This window comes from Rattus norvegicus, chromosome 8 (assembly GCF_021556685.1).
Source record: "Rattus norvegicus strain SHRSP/BbbUtx chromosome 8, alternate assembly SHRSP_T2T, whole genome shotgun sequence".
NCBI classification, from domain to species: domain Eukaryota; kingdom Metazoa; phylum Chordata; class Mammalia; order Rodentia; family Muridae; genus Rattus; species Rattus norvegicus.
Genome location: NC_141541.1, coordinates 45,732,044 through 45,750,512, shown reverse-complemented (window position 1 = coordinate 45,750,512; position 18,469 = coordinate 45,732,044). Strand labels below are relative to the sequence as shown.

General features: G+C 40.9%; 1 protein-coding gene and 1 pseudogene across 2 annotated transcripts in view; both read left to right on the top strand.

Annotated features, from left to right (window-relative positions):
• The window catches only part of LOC148004078 (disks large homolog 5-like), a 115,846-nt gene extending 99,305 nt beyond the window's left edge, over positions 1–16,541 (top strand). The window contains exon 5 of one of the 2 annotated variants that reach the window (XM_087564068.1): positions 16,254–16,541. In XM_087564068.1, the coding sequence (XP_087420194.1) occupies positions 16,254–16,268 (15 nt within the window). In that variant the 3' untranslated portion in view covers positions 16,269–16,541. The remainder of the gene's footprint in view (positions 1–16,253) is intronic. The other variant, XM_087564069.1, reaches the window with a different exon arrangement.
• LOC148004079 (disks large homolog 5-like) lies at positions 11,795–15,554 on the top strand (annotated as a pseudogene).
• Positions 16,542–18,469: the final 1,928 nt, after the last annotated feature.

Genomic DNA, 18,469 nt, shown 5'->3' with positions numbered 1-18,469 from the left:
GCAAATAAAATTCAGACATATACCAAACATATCAGGTACCATGATCAAGATGGCTTGACTACAGAGGGGCAAGAATATTTCAACAAATACAAATGAATAAACAATACACCACATGCAACCAAGAACAGGAAACACATTGCACTAGAGGCAGACAATTTCTTTGGACAAATCTCACAGTGATACATGAAATAGTCCTGGTGAATCTGGGATATGGAGAAGATATACATTAACATTATAAAGGCAATATACAAGGCCAACAGCATCCTAACTGGAGAAAATCTTAATGCATTTCCCTAAGATAAGTAATAAGTCACAGGTGTTCAAACTTTTCATCTAATCCAAGTAGTATGTGAAGTCTTACCCAAAACAAAAAATAGAAAGATGGAAAGGCCATGTCCATATGAAGGAAAGCAGTCAGAATTTTCTGATTTGCAGGTGATACGATCCATATATAAACAGCACGAAGTTTCCACTAGAAAACTCCTACAGCTCATAGACCCACTCACTAAATCACATTAAAGTCAATAAAATTCCTGTATACCAACAATAAATATCAACAAACATACCAAGAAAAGAAACCCACTCAGAATAGCCTTAAAAATTTTGTAATAAATCTAAGGAACTGAAGACTTGCTACAAAGAACACATTAAGAAAAATAAGAAAAAACTGAAGAAAGCAGAAAATGAGGACACCTCATTTTCATGTATCAATATGACTGATATTTTTTATCGAATTCCTACCAGAATCGTCAACAAGTTTAAATCCATCCCGTCCTAATTGTGATGCAGGGCTTCATTTGAATGAAAAAAAGATCTCAACCAATGAAAGCATAAATGAAGGGCAGTCAGACACTGCCAAATAGTAAGACAGTAAAACACTGCAGGACGCATAATCTTTAATAATTTCAAGTTCATTTTGGGGGATAGTAAAAAAGAAACCCAGCCTGTTGATACAATGAGAACAAACACAATGTCTAAAAGAAGATAATAAAGGACACAGATATTGGTGTATGTTCTCATCAGCATCTCGGTTTTGACAAAGAGGCCAAAGTAACAAACAAAAGAAAACAAAAAACCCACAACCACCACCTCCACACATAAGGTGCAGTTTTCAACCCGTTGGTTGCAACTACTTCCTGGGGCAATCACATAGGAGACATACTTTATACAGGATATTTACATTACCATTCAAGAGAGTAGTAACCTTACATTTATGACTTAACAATGAAATAATTTTGTAGTTGGGGGTTGGCTACCACAACGTGAAACACTGTATTCCTTGACATGCTTTTGGTCATGGTATTTGATTTGAAGTAACAGAAATGTGACTGATATATAAACTGGTACCAGAGGGAGTGGACTTGTTTTGTGAGGAATCTCTTGTTTTTTGGAGGAGGGTGGAATACTTTGGATTGGGAAAACTTTTGAAATATGTAAGCAGATCATAACAGTCCATTTTAGTTTGCTGCATGGGAGACATAAGAATTGTGAGTAGTGTGCAAAATAGAGCCTCTCTAATGAGACTTCAAAGGATTGCAGGAACTCTATTCGTGACTGGCTTAGAAGCTATTAACATTATTTTAGCAAACGATCTGTCTCGTTTCTGCCTGTATACTAAGAAGATACCTAAAGCTAAATAAAAAAGTAACTGAACGCTCTCTGCTCCCAGACCCCGTGAGAGAGACAGACCCAACGGCCTGGTCAGGTGGGCACTCCTGAGGCTGCAGAGCGGAAGAGACCACCAACACTGCTCACCCCTGCCCACATGCCTGGCCCAAGAGGAAACTGTATAAGGCCTCTGGGCTCCCGTGGGGGAGGGCCCAGGAGCGGCAGGACCCCTGCCTGAGACACCGCCGGAACCTGAAGGAAACAGACTGGATAAACAGTTCTCTGCACCCAAATCCCGTGGGAGGGAGAGCTAAACCTTCAGAGAGGCAGACAAGCCTGGGAAACCAGAAGAGACTGCTCGCTGCACACACATCTCGGACGCCAGAGGAAAAAGCCAAAGACCATCTGGAACCCTGGTGCACTGAAGCTCCCGGAAGGGGCCGCACAGGTCTTCCTGGTTGCTGCCGCTGCAGAGAGCCCGTGGGCAGCACCCCACGAGCGAACTTGAGCCTCGGGACCTCAGGTAAGACCAAATTTTCTGCTGCAAGAAAGCTGCCTGGTGAACTCAAGACACAGGCCCACAGGAACAGCTGAAGACCTGTAGAGAGGAAAAACTACACGCCTGAAAGCAGAACACTCTGTCCCCATAACTGACTGAAAGAGAGGAAAACAGGTCTACAGCACTCCTGACACACAGGCTTATAGGACAGTCTAGCCACTGTCAGAAATAGCAGAACAAAGTAACACTAGAGATAATCTGATGGCGAGATGCAAGCGCAAGAACCCAAGCAACAGAAACCAAGACTAAATGGCACCATCGGAGCCCAATTCTCCCATCAAAACAAACATGGAATATCCAAACACACCAGAAAAGCAAGATCTAGTTTCAAAATCATTTTTGATCATGATGCTGGAGGACTTCAAGAAAGACGTGAAGAACTCCCTTAGAGAACAAGTAGAAGCCTACAGAGAGGAATCGCAAAAAAGCCTGAAAGAATTCCAGGAAAACATAAATAAACAAGTAGAAGCCCATAGAGAGGAGACACAAAAATACCTGAAAGAATTCCAGGAAAACATAAATAAACAAGTAGAAGCCCATAGAGAGGAGACACAAAAATCCCTGAAAGAATTCCAGGAAAACACAATCAAACAGTTGAAGGAATTAAAAATGGAAATAGAAGCAATCAAGAAAGAACACAAGGAAACAGCCCTGGATATAGAAAACCAAAAGAAGAGACAAGGAGCTGTAGATACAAGCTTCACCAACAGAATACAAGAGATGGAAGAGAGAATCTCAGGAGCAGAAGATTCCATAGAAATCATTGACTCAACTGTCAAAGATAATGTAAAGCAGAAAAAGCTACTGGTCCAAAACGTACAGGAAATCCAGGACTCAATGAGAAGATAAAACCTAAGGATAATAAGTATAGAAGAGAGTGACGACTCCCAGCTCAAAGGACCAGTAAATATCTTCAACAAAATCATAGAAGAAAACTTCCCTAACCTAAAAAAAGAGATACCCATAGGCATACAAGAAGCCTATAGAACTCCAAATAGATTGGACCAGAAAAGAAACACCTCCCGTCACATAATTGTCAAAACACCAAACACACAAAATAAAGAAAGAATATTAAAAGCAGTAAGGGAAAAAGGTCAAGTAACATATAAAGGCAGACCTATCAGAATCACACCAGACTTCTCGCCAGAAACTATGAAGGCCAGAAGATCCTGGACTGATGTCAAACAGACCCTAAGCGAACACAAATGCCAGCACAGGTTACTGTATCCAGCAAAACTCTCAATTAACATTGATGGAGAAACCAAGATATTCCATGACAAAACCAAACTTATACAATATCTTTCTACAAATCCAGCACTACAAAGGATAATAAATGGTAAAGCCCAACATAAGGAGGCAAGATATACCCTAGAAGAAGCAAGAAACTAATCGTCTTGGCAACAAAACAAAGAGAATGAAAGCACACAAACATAACCTCACTTCCAAATATGAATATAACGGGAAGCAATAATCACTATTCCTTAATATCTCTCAATATCAATGGCCTCAACTCCACAATAAAAAGACATAGATTAACAAACTGGATACGCAACGAGGACCCTGCATTCTGCTGCCTACAGGAAACACACCTCAGAGACAAAGACAGACACTACCTCAGAGTGAAAGGCTGGAAAACAACTTTCCAAGCAAATGGTCAGAAGAAGCAAGCTGTAGTAGCCATTCTAATATCAAATAAAATCAATTTCCAACTAAAAGTCATCAAAAAAGGTAAGGAAGGACCCTCCATATTCCTCAAAGGAAAAATCCACCAAGATGAAGTCTCAATCCTAAATATCTATGCCCCAAATACAAGGGCACCTACATATGTAAAAGAAACCTTACTAAAACTCAAAACACACATTGCACCTCACACAATGATAGTGGGAGATTTCAACACCCCACTCTCATCAATGGACAGATCATGGAAACAGAAATTAAACAGAGATGTAGACAGACTAAGAGAAGTCATGAGCCAAATGGACTTAACGGATATTTATAGAACATTCTATCCTAAAGCAAAAGGATATACCTTCTTCTCAGCTCCTCATGGTACTTTCTCCAAAATTGACCATATAATTGGTCAAAAAACGGGCCTCAACAGGTACAGAAAGATAGAAATAATCCCATGCGTGCTATTGGACCACCACGGCCTAAAACTGGTCTTCAATAACAATAAGGGAAGAATGCCCACATATACGTGGAAATTGAACAATGCTCTACTCAATGATAACCTGGTCAAGGAAGAAATAAAGGAAGAAATTAAAAACTTTTTAGAATTTAATGAAAATGAAGGTACAACATACCCAAACTTATGGGACACAATGAAAGCTGTGCTAAGAGGAAAACTCATAGCGCTGAGTGCCTGCAGAAAGAAACAGGAAAGAGCATATGTCAGCAGCTTGACAGCACACCTAAAAGCTCTAGAACAAAAAGAAGCAAATACACCCAGGAGGAGTAGAAGGCAGGAAATAATCAAACTCAGAGCTGAAATCAACCAAGTAGAAACAAAAAGGACCATAGAAGGAATCAACAGAACCAAGAGTTGGTTCTTTGAGAAAATCAACAAGATAGATAAACCCATAGCCAGACTAACGAGAGGACACAGAGAGTGCGTCCAAATTAAAAAAATCAGAAATGAAAAGGGAGACATAACTACAGATTCAGAGGAAATTCAAAAAATCAACAGATCTTACTATAAAAACCTATATTCAACAAAACTTGAAAATCTTCAAAAATGGACAATTTCCTGGATAGATACCAGGTATCGAAGTTAAATCAGGAACAGATAAACCAGTTAAACAACCCCATAACTCCTAAGGAAATAGAAGCAGTCATTAAAGGTCTCCCAACCAAAAAGAGCCCAGGTCCAGACAGGTTTAGTGCAGAATTCTATCAAACCTTCATAGAAGACCTCATACCAATATTATCCAAACTATTCCACAAAATTGAAACAGATGGAGCCCTACCGAATTCCTTCTACGAAGCCACAATTACTCTTATACCTAAACCACACAAAGACCCAACAAAGAAAGAGAACTTCAGACCAATTTCCCTTATGAATATCGATGCAAAAATACTCAATAAAATTCTGGCAAACCGAATTCAATAGCACATCAAAACAATCATCCACCATGATCAAGTAGGCTTCATCCCAGGCATGCAGGGATGGTTTAATATACGGAAAACCATCAACGTGATCCATCATACAAACAAACTGAAAGAACAGAACCACATGATCATTTCATTAGATGCTGAGAAAGCATTTGACATAATTCAACACCCCTTCATGATAAAAGTCCTGGAAAGAATAGGAATTCAAGGCCCATACCTAAACATAGTAAAAGCCATATACAGCAAACCAGTTGCTAACATTAAACTAAATGGAGAGAAACTTGAAGCAATCCCACTAAAATCAGGGACTAGACAAGGCTGCCCACTCTCTCCCTACTTATTCAATATAGTTCTTGAAGTTCTAGCCAGAGCAATCAGACAACAAAAGGAGATCAAGGGGATACAGATCAGAAAAGAAGAGGTCAAAATATCACTATTTGCAGACGACATGATAGTATATTTAAGTGATCCCAAAAGTTCCACCAGAGAACTACTAAAGCTGATAAACAACTTCAGCAAAGTGGCTGGGTATAAAATTAACTCAAATAAATCAGTTGCCTTCCTCTATACAAAAGAGAAACAAGCCGAGAAAGAAATTAGGGAAACGACACCCTTCATAATAGACCCAAATAATATAAAGTACCTCGGTGTGACTTTAACCAAGCAAGTAAAAGATCTGTACAATAATAACTTCAAGACACTGAGGAAAGAAATTGAAGAAGACCTCAGAAGATGGAAAGATCTCCCATTCTCATGGATTGGCAGGATTAATAGAGTAAAAATGGCCATTTTACCAAAAGCAATCTACAGATTCAATGCAATCCCCATCAAAATACCAATCCAATTCTTCAAAGAGTTTGACAGAACAATTTGCAAATTCATCTGGAATAACAAAAAACCCATGATAGCTAAAGCTATCCTCAACAATAAAAGGACTTCAGGGGGAATCACTATCCCTGAACTCAAGCAGTATTACAGAGCAATAGTGATAAAAACTGCATGGTATTGGTACAGAGACAGACAGATAGACCAATGGAATAGAATTGAAGACCCAGAAATGAACCCACACACCTATGCTCACTTGATTTTTGACAAAGGAGCCAAAACCATCCAATGGAAAAAAGATAGCATTTTCAGCAAATGGTGCTGGTTCAACTGGAGGGCAACATGTAGAAGAATGCAGATCGATCCATCCTTATCACCCTGTACAAAGCCTAAGTCCAAGTGGATCAAGGACCTCCACATCAAACCAGACACACTCAAACTAATAGAAGAAAAACTAGGGAAGCATCTGGAACACATGGGCACTGGAAAAAATTTCCTGAACAAAACACCAATGGCTTACGCTCTAAGATAAAGAATCGACAAATGGGATCTCATAAAACTGCAAAGCTTCTGTAAGGCAAAGGACACTGTGGTTAGGACAAAACAGCAACCAACTGATTGGGAAAAGATCTTTACCAATCCTACAACAGATAGAGGCCTTATATCCAAAATATACAAAGAACTCAAGAAGTTAGACCGCAGGGAAACAAATAACCCTATTAAAAATGGGGTTCAGAGCTAAACAAAGAATTCACAGCTGAGGAATGCCAAATGGCTGAGAAACACCTAAAGAAATGTTCAACATCTTTAGTCATAAGGGAAATGCAAATCAAAACAACCCTGAGATTTCACCTCACACCAGTGAGAATGGCTAAGATCAAAAACACAGGTGACAGCAGATGCTGGCGAGGATGTGGAGAAAGAGGAACACTCCTCCATTGTTGGTGGGATTGCAGACTGGTAAAACCATTCTGGAAATCAGTCTGGAGGTTCCTCAGAAAATTAGACATAGAACTGCCTGAGGATCCAGCTATACCTCTCTTGGGCATATACCCAAAAGATGCCTCAATATATAAAAGAGACACGTGCTCCACTATGTTCATCGCAGCCTTTTTTATAATAGCCAGAAACTGGAAAGAACCCAGATCCCCTTCAACAGAGGAATGGATACAGAAAATGTGGTACATCTACACAATGGAATATTACTCAGCTATCAAAAACAACGAGTTTATGAAATTCGTAGGCAAATGGTTGGAACTGGAAAATATCATCCTGAGTGAGCTAACCCAATCACAGAAAGACATACATGGTATGCACTCATTGATAAGTGGCTATTAGCCCAAATGCTTGAATTACCCTAGATCCCTAGAACAAACGAAACTCAAGACAGATGATCAAAATGTGAATGCTTCACTCCTTCTTTAAATGAGGAAAAAGAATACCCTTGGCAGGGAAGGGAGAGGCAAAGATTAAAACAGAGACTGAAGGAACACCCATTCAGAGCCTGCCCCACAGGTGGCCCATACATATACAGCCACCCAATTAGACATGATGGATGAAGCAAAGAAGTGCAGACCGACAGGAGCCGGATGTAGATCGCTCCTGAGAGACACAGCCAGAATACAGCAAATACAGAGGCGAATGCCAGCAGTAAACCACTGAACTGAGAATAGGTCCCCCGTTGAAGGAATCAGAGAAAGAACTGGAAGAGCTTGAAGGTGCTCGAGACCCCAAAAGTACAACAATGTCAAGCAACCAGAGCTTCCAGGGACTAAGCTACTACCTAAAGACTATACATGGACTGACCCTGGACTCTGACCCCATAGGTAGCAATGAATATCCTAGTAAGAGCACCAGTGGAAGGGGAAGCCCTGGGTCCTGCACAGACTGAACCCCCAGTGAACTAGACTATGGGGGGAGGGCGGCAATGGGGGGAGGGTTGGGAGGGAAACACCCATAAGGAAGGGGAGGGGGAGGGGGATGTTTGTCCGGAAACCGGGAAAGGGAATAACACTTGAAATGTATATAAGAAATACTCAAGTTAATAAAAAAAAAAGTAACTGAACAATTGTTTTGAGAAAACTTCAAGAGGTAGATATTGTGTGACCTTCCTCAAATTGTATGAATGTGTGTTTGTATTTTCAATTGTTAATGTAGCCAGGACTTCAGTTAATCCCTCCACATTCAGGACTTGGAAGCATATGAAACTGCAAGATCTCACAGGATTAGGAAAATATCCCAATTATTGTAAGGTCCCCAAAACTTGTTGTCACCCCACACTCATAGGGATACAACTTTAGAGAACATGACACCCTCATTCTCAAAAGAAGGATGGGTAGCTGATTATTTGTCTGCAGTGGGTCATAGATTTTTATTGTCATTTAGTGGGTTGGTTGCAAGTTTTTACTGGTCATGGTCAGTGAGGAAAGAGTAAAGGAGATTAGAATCAGGGATGTCTTAATTATTTTCTCTTTCCCTCCTCAACATTTTCTCTCCTATCTAGAAGTTTTGGGTAGGAGGAGAAAGGGGCTAAAATGATAAAAAGCATAGATTATTCAATTTCTTTTTGTACTAGAAAGCAACACCAAGTCTCAAATATTTCAGGATGTCATGGATTTCGAATTTAAAATTGTATTTGCATAAATGATTGAAATCTTGTTTCAGATATAAGTATCTGCATATTATTCACAATGTGGTGTATAATTCTAATTGTATAAAATTACTACTGTACACTGCCATGGATAATTGAGGAATGCAAATAGTACTATCCAACTATAAATAATCAGTGTTCAAGTGATGTTAGGTACTAGTTCAGTTGGTACAAAAATGAGCTTTATTTAGCTTCTTTCATATGTATTCAAAGGTACAGAGAAAGTAAATCCCTTGAAAAAAAGCCACGTTTGTCCACTAAGATAAACTTTACATAAAAAGGTGGTTCTCAAATCCTTTAGAGATCTGAAGAATCTGCCATTTCTGATGTCCAAATAGTTAAAGGCTTTTCACAGTGGGAGAGACCTCAACTCCTGGCAGTGTCCCCAGTCTGTCTGAAGAAGATGATGGGAACTAAAGAACCTTAACTGGAGTTTCCGTCAAATGTGGCAAAGTGGCCATGGGGTGAAATACCACCCACTTACCTCGACTGCTGCCAGAAAGTTGTCCAGACTGTGGAGAAGTGGATGATGGGGAAGTCTATTGTCCCAGGCTTAGGAGAAAAAAAGAGGATAGTCCTTCAAATGACCTACTTCAAAGGATTGTTGTCAGAGCCCCTGACCCGTTCAACTGAGGGTGGATGACACAATGACATGGAAAAATTTGCTGACTGTCTGTCTGGTAGCCAACAATTTCTGTCATTTCTTTAGAATTGGAAGCTATTTTCTCTGAATTTCCTGTTTCTTCAGGCAACATTTCTCCATCTCAGGTCTCAGATGGAGATGATTAGTTTCTCTTACCCTTTTCTTGTCATGAGACTCAGAAAAGAAAACGAGTTCACCATCACACAAGAATGTGACAACTAGGAACCTGACAGGACCAGGGGGGACATGTGAGGTCCAGAATGAGGGGCTCGACAGACAACCCACTGCAGCATCAAAATGCCCGCCACAACTGCTCGGGCACCATAAATCCTGAGCCCCTACGGGTTTGACAACAGAGTGTGCATGGCCTGACTGCTCCCCTGGACTTTTCAAAGCTTGTATCACCCCCGAGCACTTCTGCTTGAGCAGAAAGGCAGATGCCCAGAAGCTGCTGCTGTAGTAGGAGGCAGTTATGGTAGTTGGAGGTGGTGGTGGAGGCAGAGGAGGGATGAGAGAAGAGGGAGGAGTTTCCCTGGAAGGACCAGAACAGACAACATTCTGACTACTCCAGAACCCCACCCAAACTCAGCCCACGCCACAAATGCAGAGTCTACTACCAAACCTCTCCATGCTAAGCATTCATTTCTTCATCCCCACTGTGCTCATTTTAGTTTTTTTAAACTCCTTGTTTGTTCTCTGTGAATTTCGCATCATGCACCTCAACTCCGTTGATATCCACCATCACCTCATATCTGAAGTCCACCCTTGCATCCTTCTCCATATCAGAGAAAAAATAATCTATTTGTGGAAGTTGAAAAAAGAAAAAAAAATGGCAATATGTCCACAAAAGAGGTGTAAAATTATAAAGATGAAGCACATAAACCCTTAAATTATTTAAAATTAACAAAATTGTTTTTCATTTCAGGAGTTGTTATCGCTAATAAGTGCAAGCTATGATAAATAGAGAATAAAAAAGCTTAAAAAGTGAGAGAAAATGATTCAGGTACAAAATTTTACACTAATATAATTTAGTTCATGAAGTCCTTCTCCAATTTTGCCAAATACAAATGGACTAAATGTTGTGACAGTCATTCTTATCTGATGCATCCTATAAATTTTCTAATTTTATCTAGCTGATCAGTGTTAAAGATAAAGTTATTTTTTTGGTGTGAAAGGGGAAATGATGAGGTGAGCTCCCTTTGTACTAAGGTGTGTCAACTTTCAATTGTTAGTTCTTTACTGGCATAGAGCTAAGTGCTGGCAGAATTACTGTCTTGTCATTTCTATGGTCCATCATCAAGTTTGCTATTTTGTAGATGTTTGTCCTTCTCACCAGCTCAACACAAGCTGAGAGATCTCTTAGGTGTTGTCTAACTGCCGATTGCACAGAATAAAGATCTGAAGGCCAAGATATGCTGCAGAAAGTATGTGGGCAGAACTCCAGGCTTACAGAGGAACATAGGGTGAGGAAAGCTGAAGCTGGAGCTTCAGAATAGACATGGTAGGGAAGTGATATGGACCAAAACAGGGCATAGGGGTTAAGAGATAATCACCGGTTGGGTCTCAAAACAAGAAGAATGGGGTTAAATTTAGAGAAGATAGTGCACGCCCTGTGAAAGGCCTAAGACACAAACTGTCAGTCAGAATCTCATGGTAGAGCTTAAAGAGGCCTGTGAGCAATGCTCCTTTGGTGACATTAGTAAAAAGAGGAGAACCCCCAATCAGCATGAGGGTGCCTCCATTACTAGCTCCTACATTTCACTTTCCTTTGGCAATTTGACTCCACACTGTTCCTAACAACATAATGATTTCAACTCTTTCTCCTAAGGGATTTTGTGGCAACTGTCGAATGCTAAGCTAAGGACAAGGCTTCATGAGTGTTCCCATAACACACACCCATGTCGCAACCTAACCTACAGGCTATTTCTTGATGTGATTTCAAGCACGTGTACATAAGGAGACAGGAGAACCTTCTGACTGCTTATTCAAACTGGTATTATTTCTCAGGAATTTTTAATGGCTGATGTTGATGAGTAAGGATAATTTGACTTGAGATATTTTTGGGCAGGATTTAGAGGGAAAAATTCATTAAAATGCATAGGAATTACTCAGGTTTTTATAATCAAGCCTTGACGAAAATTTGGTCTTGCAAGCAGGAGTTGCTCAGTGGCTATGCCCTGGGAAGGTCTCCAGGAAAGGGCACCTCAGCTTATGCACTGTACAGGGAGATTATTAGCAGGGAGGCAATGTCTGTTCACCATGACATCAGCGGTCCCTTCTTGGACATTCTATTGTGTCCTAGAGAGTTCTTGGCATCCTCTGTGATGTCACCAGCGTTGTAGTAACCACCAGTGCCCTACTTTTTCTCAGTCCCTGCCTGGCACATACACAGGAAGACATGTTTTCCCGGCTTCACAAGAATTTTGGGAGAGTGAACGCCGATTTTGGACAGACTGGAGTGAGGGAATCTCGCCTTTCATCAAAAATATATGATGGACAAAGAAAGCTGGCCTGGGGAATGCTTAGTAAGTTCTGTGAATTGTATGCTGAGCTTTCTGTCAGAGGGAGAATAGGCTTAGTCTGACCTGTCTAGCAATAGGCCAGAACAACTGGAGTATCTGCAAAGGAATTGAATTTCCATGAAGATCACAATTCCTAAAAGTCAAGGATTTCAGAACATTAGTTTGCCCATCCCCAAAGGAAGGATATGGTAAGGCCAATGCTATTATTCTGTGAACTTCTGGCCTTCACTTTTAACGTGCATATGATACGTTACATTGATATAATAACACGATCAGGAGACACTGAGTGTCCAACTTTATTGAATTTAGACAGGGCATCAATCTACTATACTCTCATTGCTTCTTTAAATAAAGTAGATCTCTGTCTTTAGTATCAGGGAGAGAATTATGCTTCTGGCCTTATGTTCTTAGAACTCCTCTGACTTTTTCTAATTGGCAGAGATGGGACATCCTTAGCATTATAAATTAGAGTTTATGTTACAAACATTTTTTTTACAGTACTAAAACTATTTGTAGCAGGTAGACCAAGATTCAGCCTGTAACCAATTGGCACTTCTGCGGCATTTGGTGTTTCAGTTAGGGGAATTGATAAGTCTGTTGACCATGACATCCCCCGCAATGCTTTTTAAATCCAAATGGTGTGGCCTAGAGTATCAGTGCAGGACATTTTAGTATCTCAAATCACTCAAATCTTTTGGAGGTTGAATTTCTCATCTGACTTCTGAAAGTACAGCGGTGAGGGTCCTGAAAGAAAGTTGTACCCTGTTAACTCGATAACAATCCCGGAGAAGCCATCTCTGCGGTACATGAAGCATGGGTCAGCAGGCATAGGGAACACCCGGCATCTGACATCTCTTGGTCTCTATAGAGGGCTGGGAGAGTTGACTTCCACTGAGGAGGTCTCTTAGGCATCAACAAACTCTTTGTGGTGACACTGTGTTGTACACATGTTCTCCTCCTGTTTGGGGCTTGCCATGGTCTAAGCACACTCATCAGTTTCCCCAAAAATGTTCACTTGTGTTCTTCTACCAACAGAGGATGGGAGACTGACATCATCCCCTGGCCCTGTGGTAATCAACAAGGAGACCAACACGGACAACACAGAAGAGCAGAGACTGATTAGACAGCTGCAGTCAGCTACTGAGGAGAGAAATGAGCTAAGAGATCTCCTGACTTACGTGACAGAGAGATAAAGGAACAACAGGTATGCATTGCTCCAAACTGCCTTGTGTCATTCATGGATCTGCAGTGTCACCTACATCTTATTCTATTAAGCTGTAGGGGTCTAGAAAGCTGTGCCTCCCAAAATACTTGTCCTAAACCTCATTTCTGATATAGAGGAGATTCAGAACCTGACCCTTGGTCAGGAGTGAGATGGGAAATGGTCTCATCTGCTGCCTCCAGCTGAAAATCTGAACTTGTGGCCTTAGTGAGGATTCAGGGATAACGTTCCTGGAGCATGAGTTCCCAGTGTGCATTTGGAAAGCCCTTGACAGGTGGTAGCTTTGCAAGGTTCTAGCTGCTGTGTGTTTGGGTGTGTGCTAGGAAGGTGACTGAGTGAGGACTCTTGTTGCAGTAGCCTGAGGTGACAGATCCCAAATTGTTTATCTCAATGTTTGACTAGACGGCCAGAGACACAGGGCTTTTCCTTCTTTTTTGTTTACCTCTGAACCAATAATGTGGCATGCATTTTTTCTGATTCTGATTGTGTTCTCCGTTTGCATATTTCGCTCCCTTTTTCATTCTCTTACTGTTTACTTTTCTTTTCCTGTGTGTGTGTCCCAGTTTCTGTGTCTCTGTGTGTACACACCTACATGCATATGCGCAATTTTTATATGTTTATATTTCCCCCCACACTTGGAATCTAGGGGTCTATATTCTTTCCTGAGTATATTCATGTATAACAATTTCATGGTGATGTGAGTGCTTTGTTTTTGGAGCCCCTCTTTCAACTGCACACTTCTTTGACAATGTGGTCACATTTGTCTGTATATTTGTGCCATTTGGGCAGATTATACTTTTGTGGCAATTTATGGTCTCAACTCCATAATTGTGTGAATTGTGTGTCTCTACAATATTAATTATTCAGGATGTAGAATTCCTGTTGTCAAAACAGGAAAAATGAAATCACAGTTTTCTAGGTCTTGGAAGTGGGAGAGCTGTGGCCTAGGCCCTTGTTAGCATAACTAGCTTGACTGCAGATCCAGCCCTTCTGAGTGAAGAAAGGGAACCTGGGAACCCTTTATCTCGATGCCAAGCTTATGGGGTCCTGGGCCCAGAATAACAAGTTTCTGAAGCTGAAGAAGCTCCCAATATGTAGAAGTCAGAAATTGTCCTCCCAGGGCTGGGGTACTAGAAGACCCAGCCTGAGTTCATATATTCCTAAACGCAGATGTTCATTGGGTTTTACTCTCCTAGGGCCAGCCGCTACATCAGGTCAAATCCATTTTATGAAAAATTGAAGATAAAGGAGAGGGAGGTCATGTCGTTACTGCACAACTTAGAGATGAGGAACATCGAGCATTGTGAGAAATTTCAGGAGCTCCAGAAGGAAATTAACTTCTATCGGTGAGCACTGGTCAGAGAGGCCATTAACTGTGCTTTGCCCACAGGTGCCATCCTTTGTTCTGATTGGAGGTCTAGCAGCTCTGGCTCCATGTCTTGTGCTCTTTAAACATCACTGTGTCCTGGGCCTTTTGGACTCAGTTTTTAGGACCACAGGAGACTGTTACTCATACCGAGAGTGTCTAGGCATCTTCAGAAGGCTCTAGGTAGACCAGTACTTATTCAGCTCACCAAATGGCTAATAGGCTGAACTGGGCCTCTGCGGTCACACCAGGTTTAACAAAACTCAGTGTGTGGATCACATGGATAACATGACCTTCCCTTAATTCTACTGACCTCCTTTGAGGGTATTTGCCCACTATTTATTAATGTTGTCCCCATGCCTTTTGCTTCCATGGATAGATGTATATCCCCTGTTGTTTTGGAGAGAAATGAACGCTTTTTGGTACTTGTGTCACAGAAACAATTTAGTCTTCCCTGAATTGGCTGTTTGATGTTTGTGCAGCAGCCTTGTGTGTATCAAGATGTATTCTATGAAGTTTTCACTGGTATCTGGGTCCAGAGCGAGTTTGTGAGACTTGGGAGTAGGAATGGGAGGAAGAGGGTGCAGGATCTAACTATGCAGTGTGTGTTTCCAGGAACCTGCCCAGCCGGAACCATATGGACAAGATATTTATGCAGAAGAAGTTGTTCTCATTCAGAAAGGAGAGCAAAGCAGAACAGCTTGATTCTGCACCGCTGCTACAGAAATTTTGTTTGATTTGAACAAGAAAGATAAAGACGAACAGGAGAAAACCAGCAACCTCCAGACCAAGCAACATCTGGTAGGGACAAGCAGCTGTGTCAGCCTAAAATTATCTGATTCCATTTGCCAATTTGATACATGTTTGCTTTCCCTACCACCTTAATAATGTACACTCCAACAATACAACCACCTCATGCAATGGAATGTTCATTCCTCTGTCTGTGCACTAGTATTCTGGGAAGACAACCACTTTTCAGGAACTGACTTATTAACAACTATTTTTGGTCCTCTTTTTGAAGCTGCAGTCTGGAAATGGTGACAGATGAATAACCTATCATATTACTGCATGTCCCTGTGATAGAATGGATGCTATGTAGCGCTTTGAACAAGTTTTGTTCCTGTGATAAATGATATTCTGTGGTCATGTGACCTCCAAGTTGGGAAGCACCTTTCAGGGATAAGAACCGAGTGCAAATGACAAATTATTCTTTGTCATTGGTTTTAATCTTGGTGACAGGTTGACTTCTCCTTTCATCCTGCAACCCAGTGAGGTCTCTTCCCATTGCCCTGTTCTTGGTTTGCACTGGTTAAAGTCTGAGGCCCAGATGGGCAGCCCACATTACTGTCAGGGTTGCTGTAGATTTTGCCCTGCCCACAGACACACCAGCAATGTTATCAGTTAACACATCAATGGTGACCTAAAATAGAGCTGAATGGGTAGAAGGCAGCAACCTGACAGCTGGCATGCAAGTCCCCAACACATCAGTTTCTGAATAACTGCCTTCCTCTCCCTGGTCTCAGAAATTGCAAAAGAGCTGGAATGCGACACACAGCAGGAAGAGAGCCTCCTGAAGAGTAGGTTGCTTTCTCAGGATTCCCCTGTGGACCTCCATCCTGGATAATACCAACATTTTTTGGATGAATACTCTCCCTCATAGTTTAATTTATTTTTTGCTAAGAAACCCTAAATTTATCTTTCACTAAGCTAGCCTGACTGATTGATATCTTATTCTCTTCCTGTTTAGGATAACACCATTTGAGAGACCACTTGGGGACTGCATTGCCATTTTGCCTGCTAGAGGAGAAACAGCAATATAACTGTGCTTCTAAATGTTCACTAAGAATATGCTGTTTAAAATATTTTTGTTATGATCTTAAATGAAGTTTTTGTTTTGTTATTTCATAGTTATATGTTCTTGTTAATATTTTTCACATCTGAAAATACTTTTAGATATTTATATTAATATTCATTTTAATCCTTTTTTGTTTTAAATTGTATTCCTTATGAATAAAACTTGATTTGTAACTCTTGACTCTTAAGACCATCTTGCTTATTCAAGTGTTCTGTCCCCTCTTGTGCTCTTAGAACTGACAGCTAAAGATGGATTCTGCACGGTCCAGAGTTGCTGGGCTAAATAGTAAATTCAAAGCCACCAATGGTTACCTAGAGTGATAGTGTGTTTTGTGTGGATAATGTGTTCTTTTCTTGGGTGCACATTTTATGATGTGATCACTGCCATACTTTATCCATGCGGTCATGTTTTCTGCTAATCTTAATAAAACAGTCTACAACACACGTTCATTATTGATCCTGTGTAGCACATTTTGATTAATATACACTCATATTTGTAGAGCTGTAGACAAATTGAAATTTCCAAAGGTATATGGAAGTAATCCTAATGGAGAACCATATGCTTCAGTCTTTCTTGCAATACACTGTCAATATACCCCCACAGATAATGACCTCCAAAGTCATGTTGGGAAATAGGTTTTGATAAATGCTGTTGTCCTAGACCATACATATGCTGTGTTTTTATTGTTGTGGATTAGGCGTAGAATGATCATTTATGTCAATGGGTCTTTTTCTCTACTGTATGTCTGTGGCCTGTCCTGGGTGAATTTCCCTCATAGTCCAAAAGAAAGAATCACATTCCCTGTTGTAGATGATTGTTGGGAACCACATGCTTCTTCTGAGAGAGCAGCAGAGGTTCTAACCTGTGAGTCATCACCACAGATCCTGCAGGTTCTAACCTGTGAGTCATCACCACAGATCCTGCAGGTTCTAACCTGTGAGGCATCACCACAGATCCTGCAGGTGGCTTTTGTCTTTCCAGGGCATGTGCTCCCTTAGGTGGACAGGGTACCTCAAATTAAACAGAGAGATCTCAGGAAATGTGTATTCTTACTGGGCTGTGCAGGCTCAATGTGTTAGTCTACCAGGCATCCATACAGGGCTCAGGTGGCCCCACTGCTCATTGAGGATTCAGGATGTTCCTCCAGCATCACTTAGTTTCCATATTAGAGCAGATACTTCACCTAGTATCAGTGATGACCATATCTACTATGCACATTTATAAAATACAGAATGGAAACCATCTTCCTGTAGGCCTGCTGCACATAATGAATTCTTTTGATAGATATTAAGAAAATTATCTTAATCTAAGCCGTTTAGGGAGGAACCTCAAGAGCAACCATAGTGAATGCAGCCTACAGCTGTGAGCACATGTTTCTTTTGGATAGCAAGCCTGTGCAAACCCAGAACCTAGGTGGGCCAGTTCAAGCTGCCCTTTTTCCGTGGCAAATCTGGGTTCCTGTTTTAAAAGTATTTTTTTCCAGGTGACTGATTTCCAATTTATGGAATTGAACTGACTTACTCAGAGTCTGAGTTACTCAGAAAGTTAAAGTTCAGAAGGAATGATCCAGAATGTCCACAAACAGTTGCTGCGACACCAAGGCTTTTAAGAGCTCAGCATCTAGAGAAGCAATGTATTGTTTGTTTATTCTCAAGCATAGGTCCTCTAGTCATTCATTATAAGCTGACCATGCCACAGAAAGTGTCGTCTGTATCAAAACAGAAGCTAGTGGTAACTAGATATCCACCACACTTTCACATTGCCAGTGTATTTGAGCTTCTCAGTTACTATGAAAGGACCTGGAAGAGCTAGGGTCTTGCTATACATATTCCTAATTTATTAGCCTTCAAGACAAGGTGTGCTTTGTCTTGCTAATGCTACCACTGGCATACAATACCTTGCATAATTTCTACTGACATCTGTGACAGGAGACAATAGTTCAAGTTATCCCTTACTTGAATAAACTGTTCTTAGAGTAAATTGTAGTCTGAGGGGCCTTCCATTCTCTCTGACTTTGTAAACATTTCCAGTCTTCAGAAAAGTCTGTCACTGTCCAGTACAAATCTTAAGATGTCCACACTGTCAGCTAGCTGTCTTCATCCAGCTTG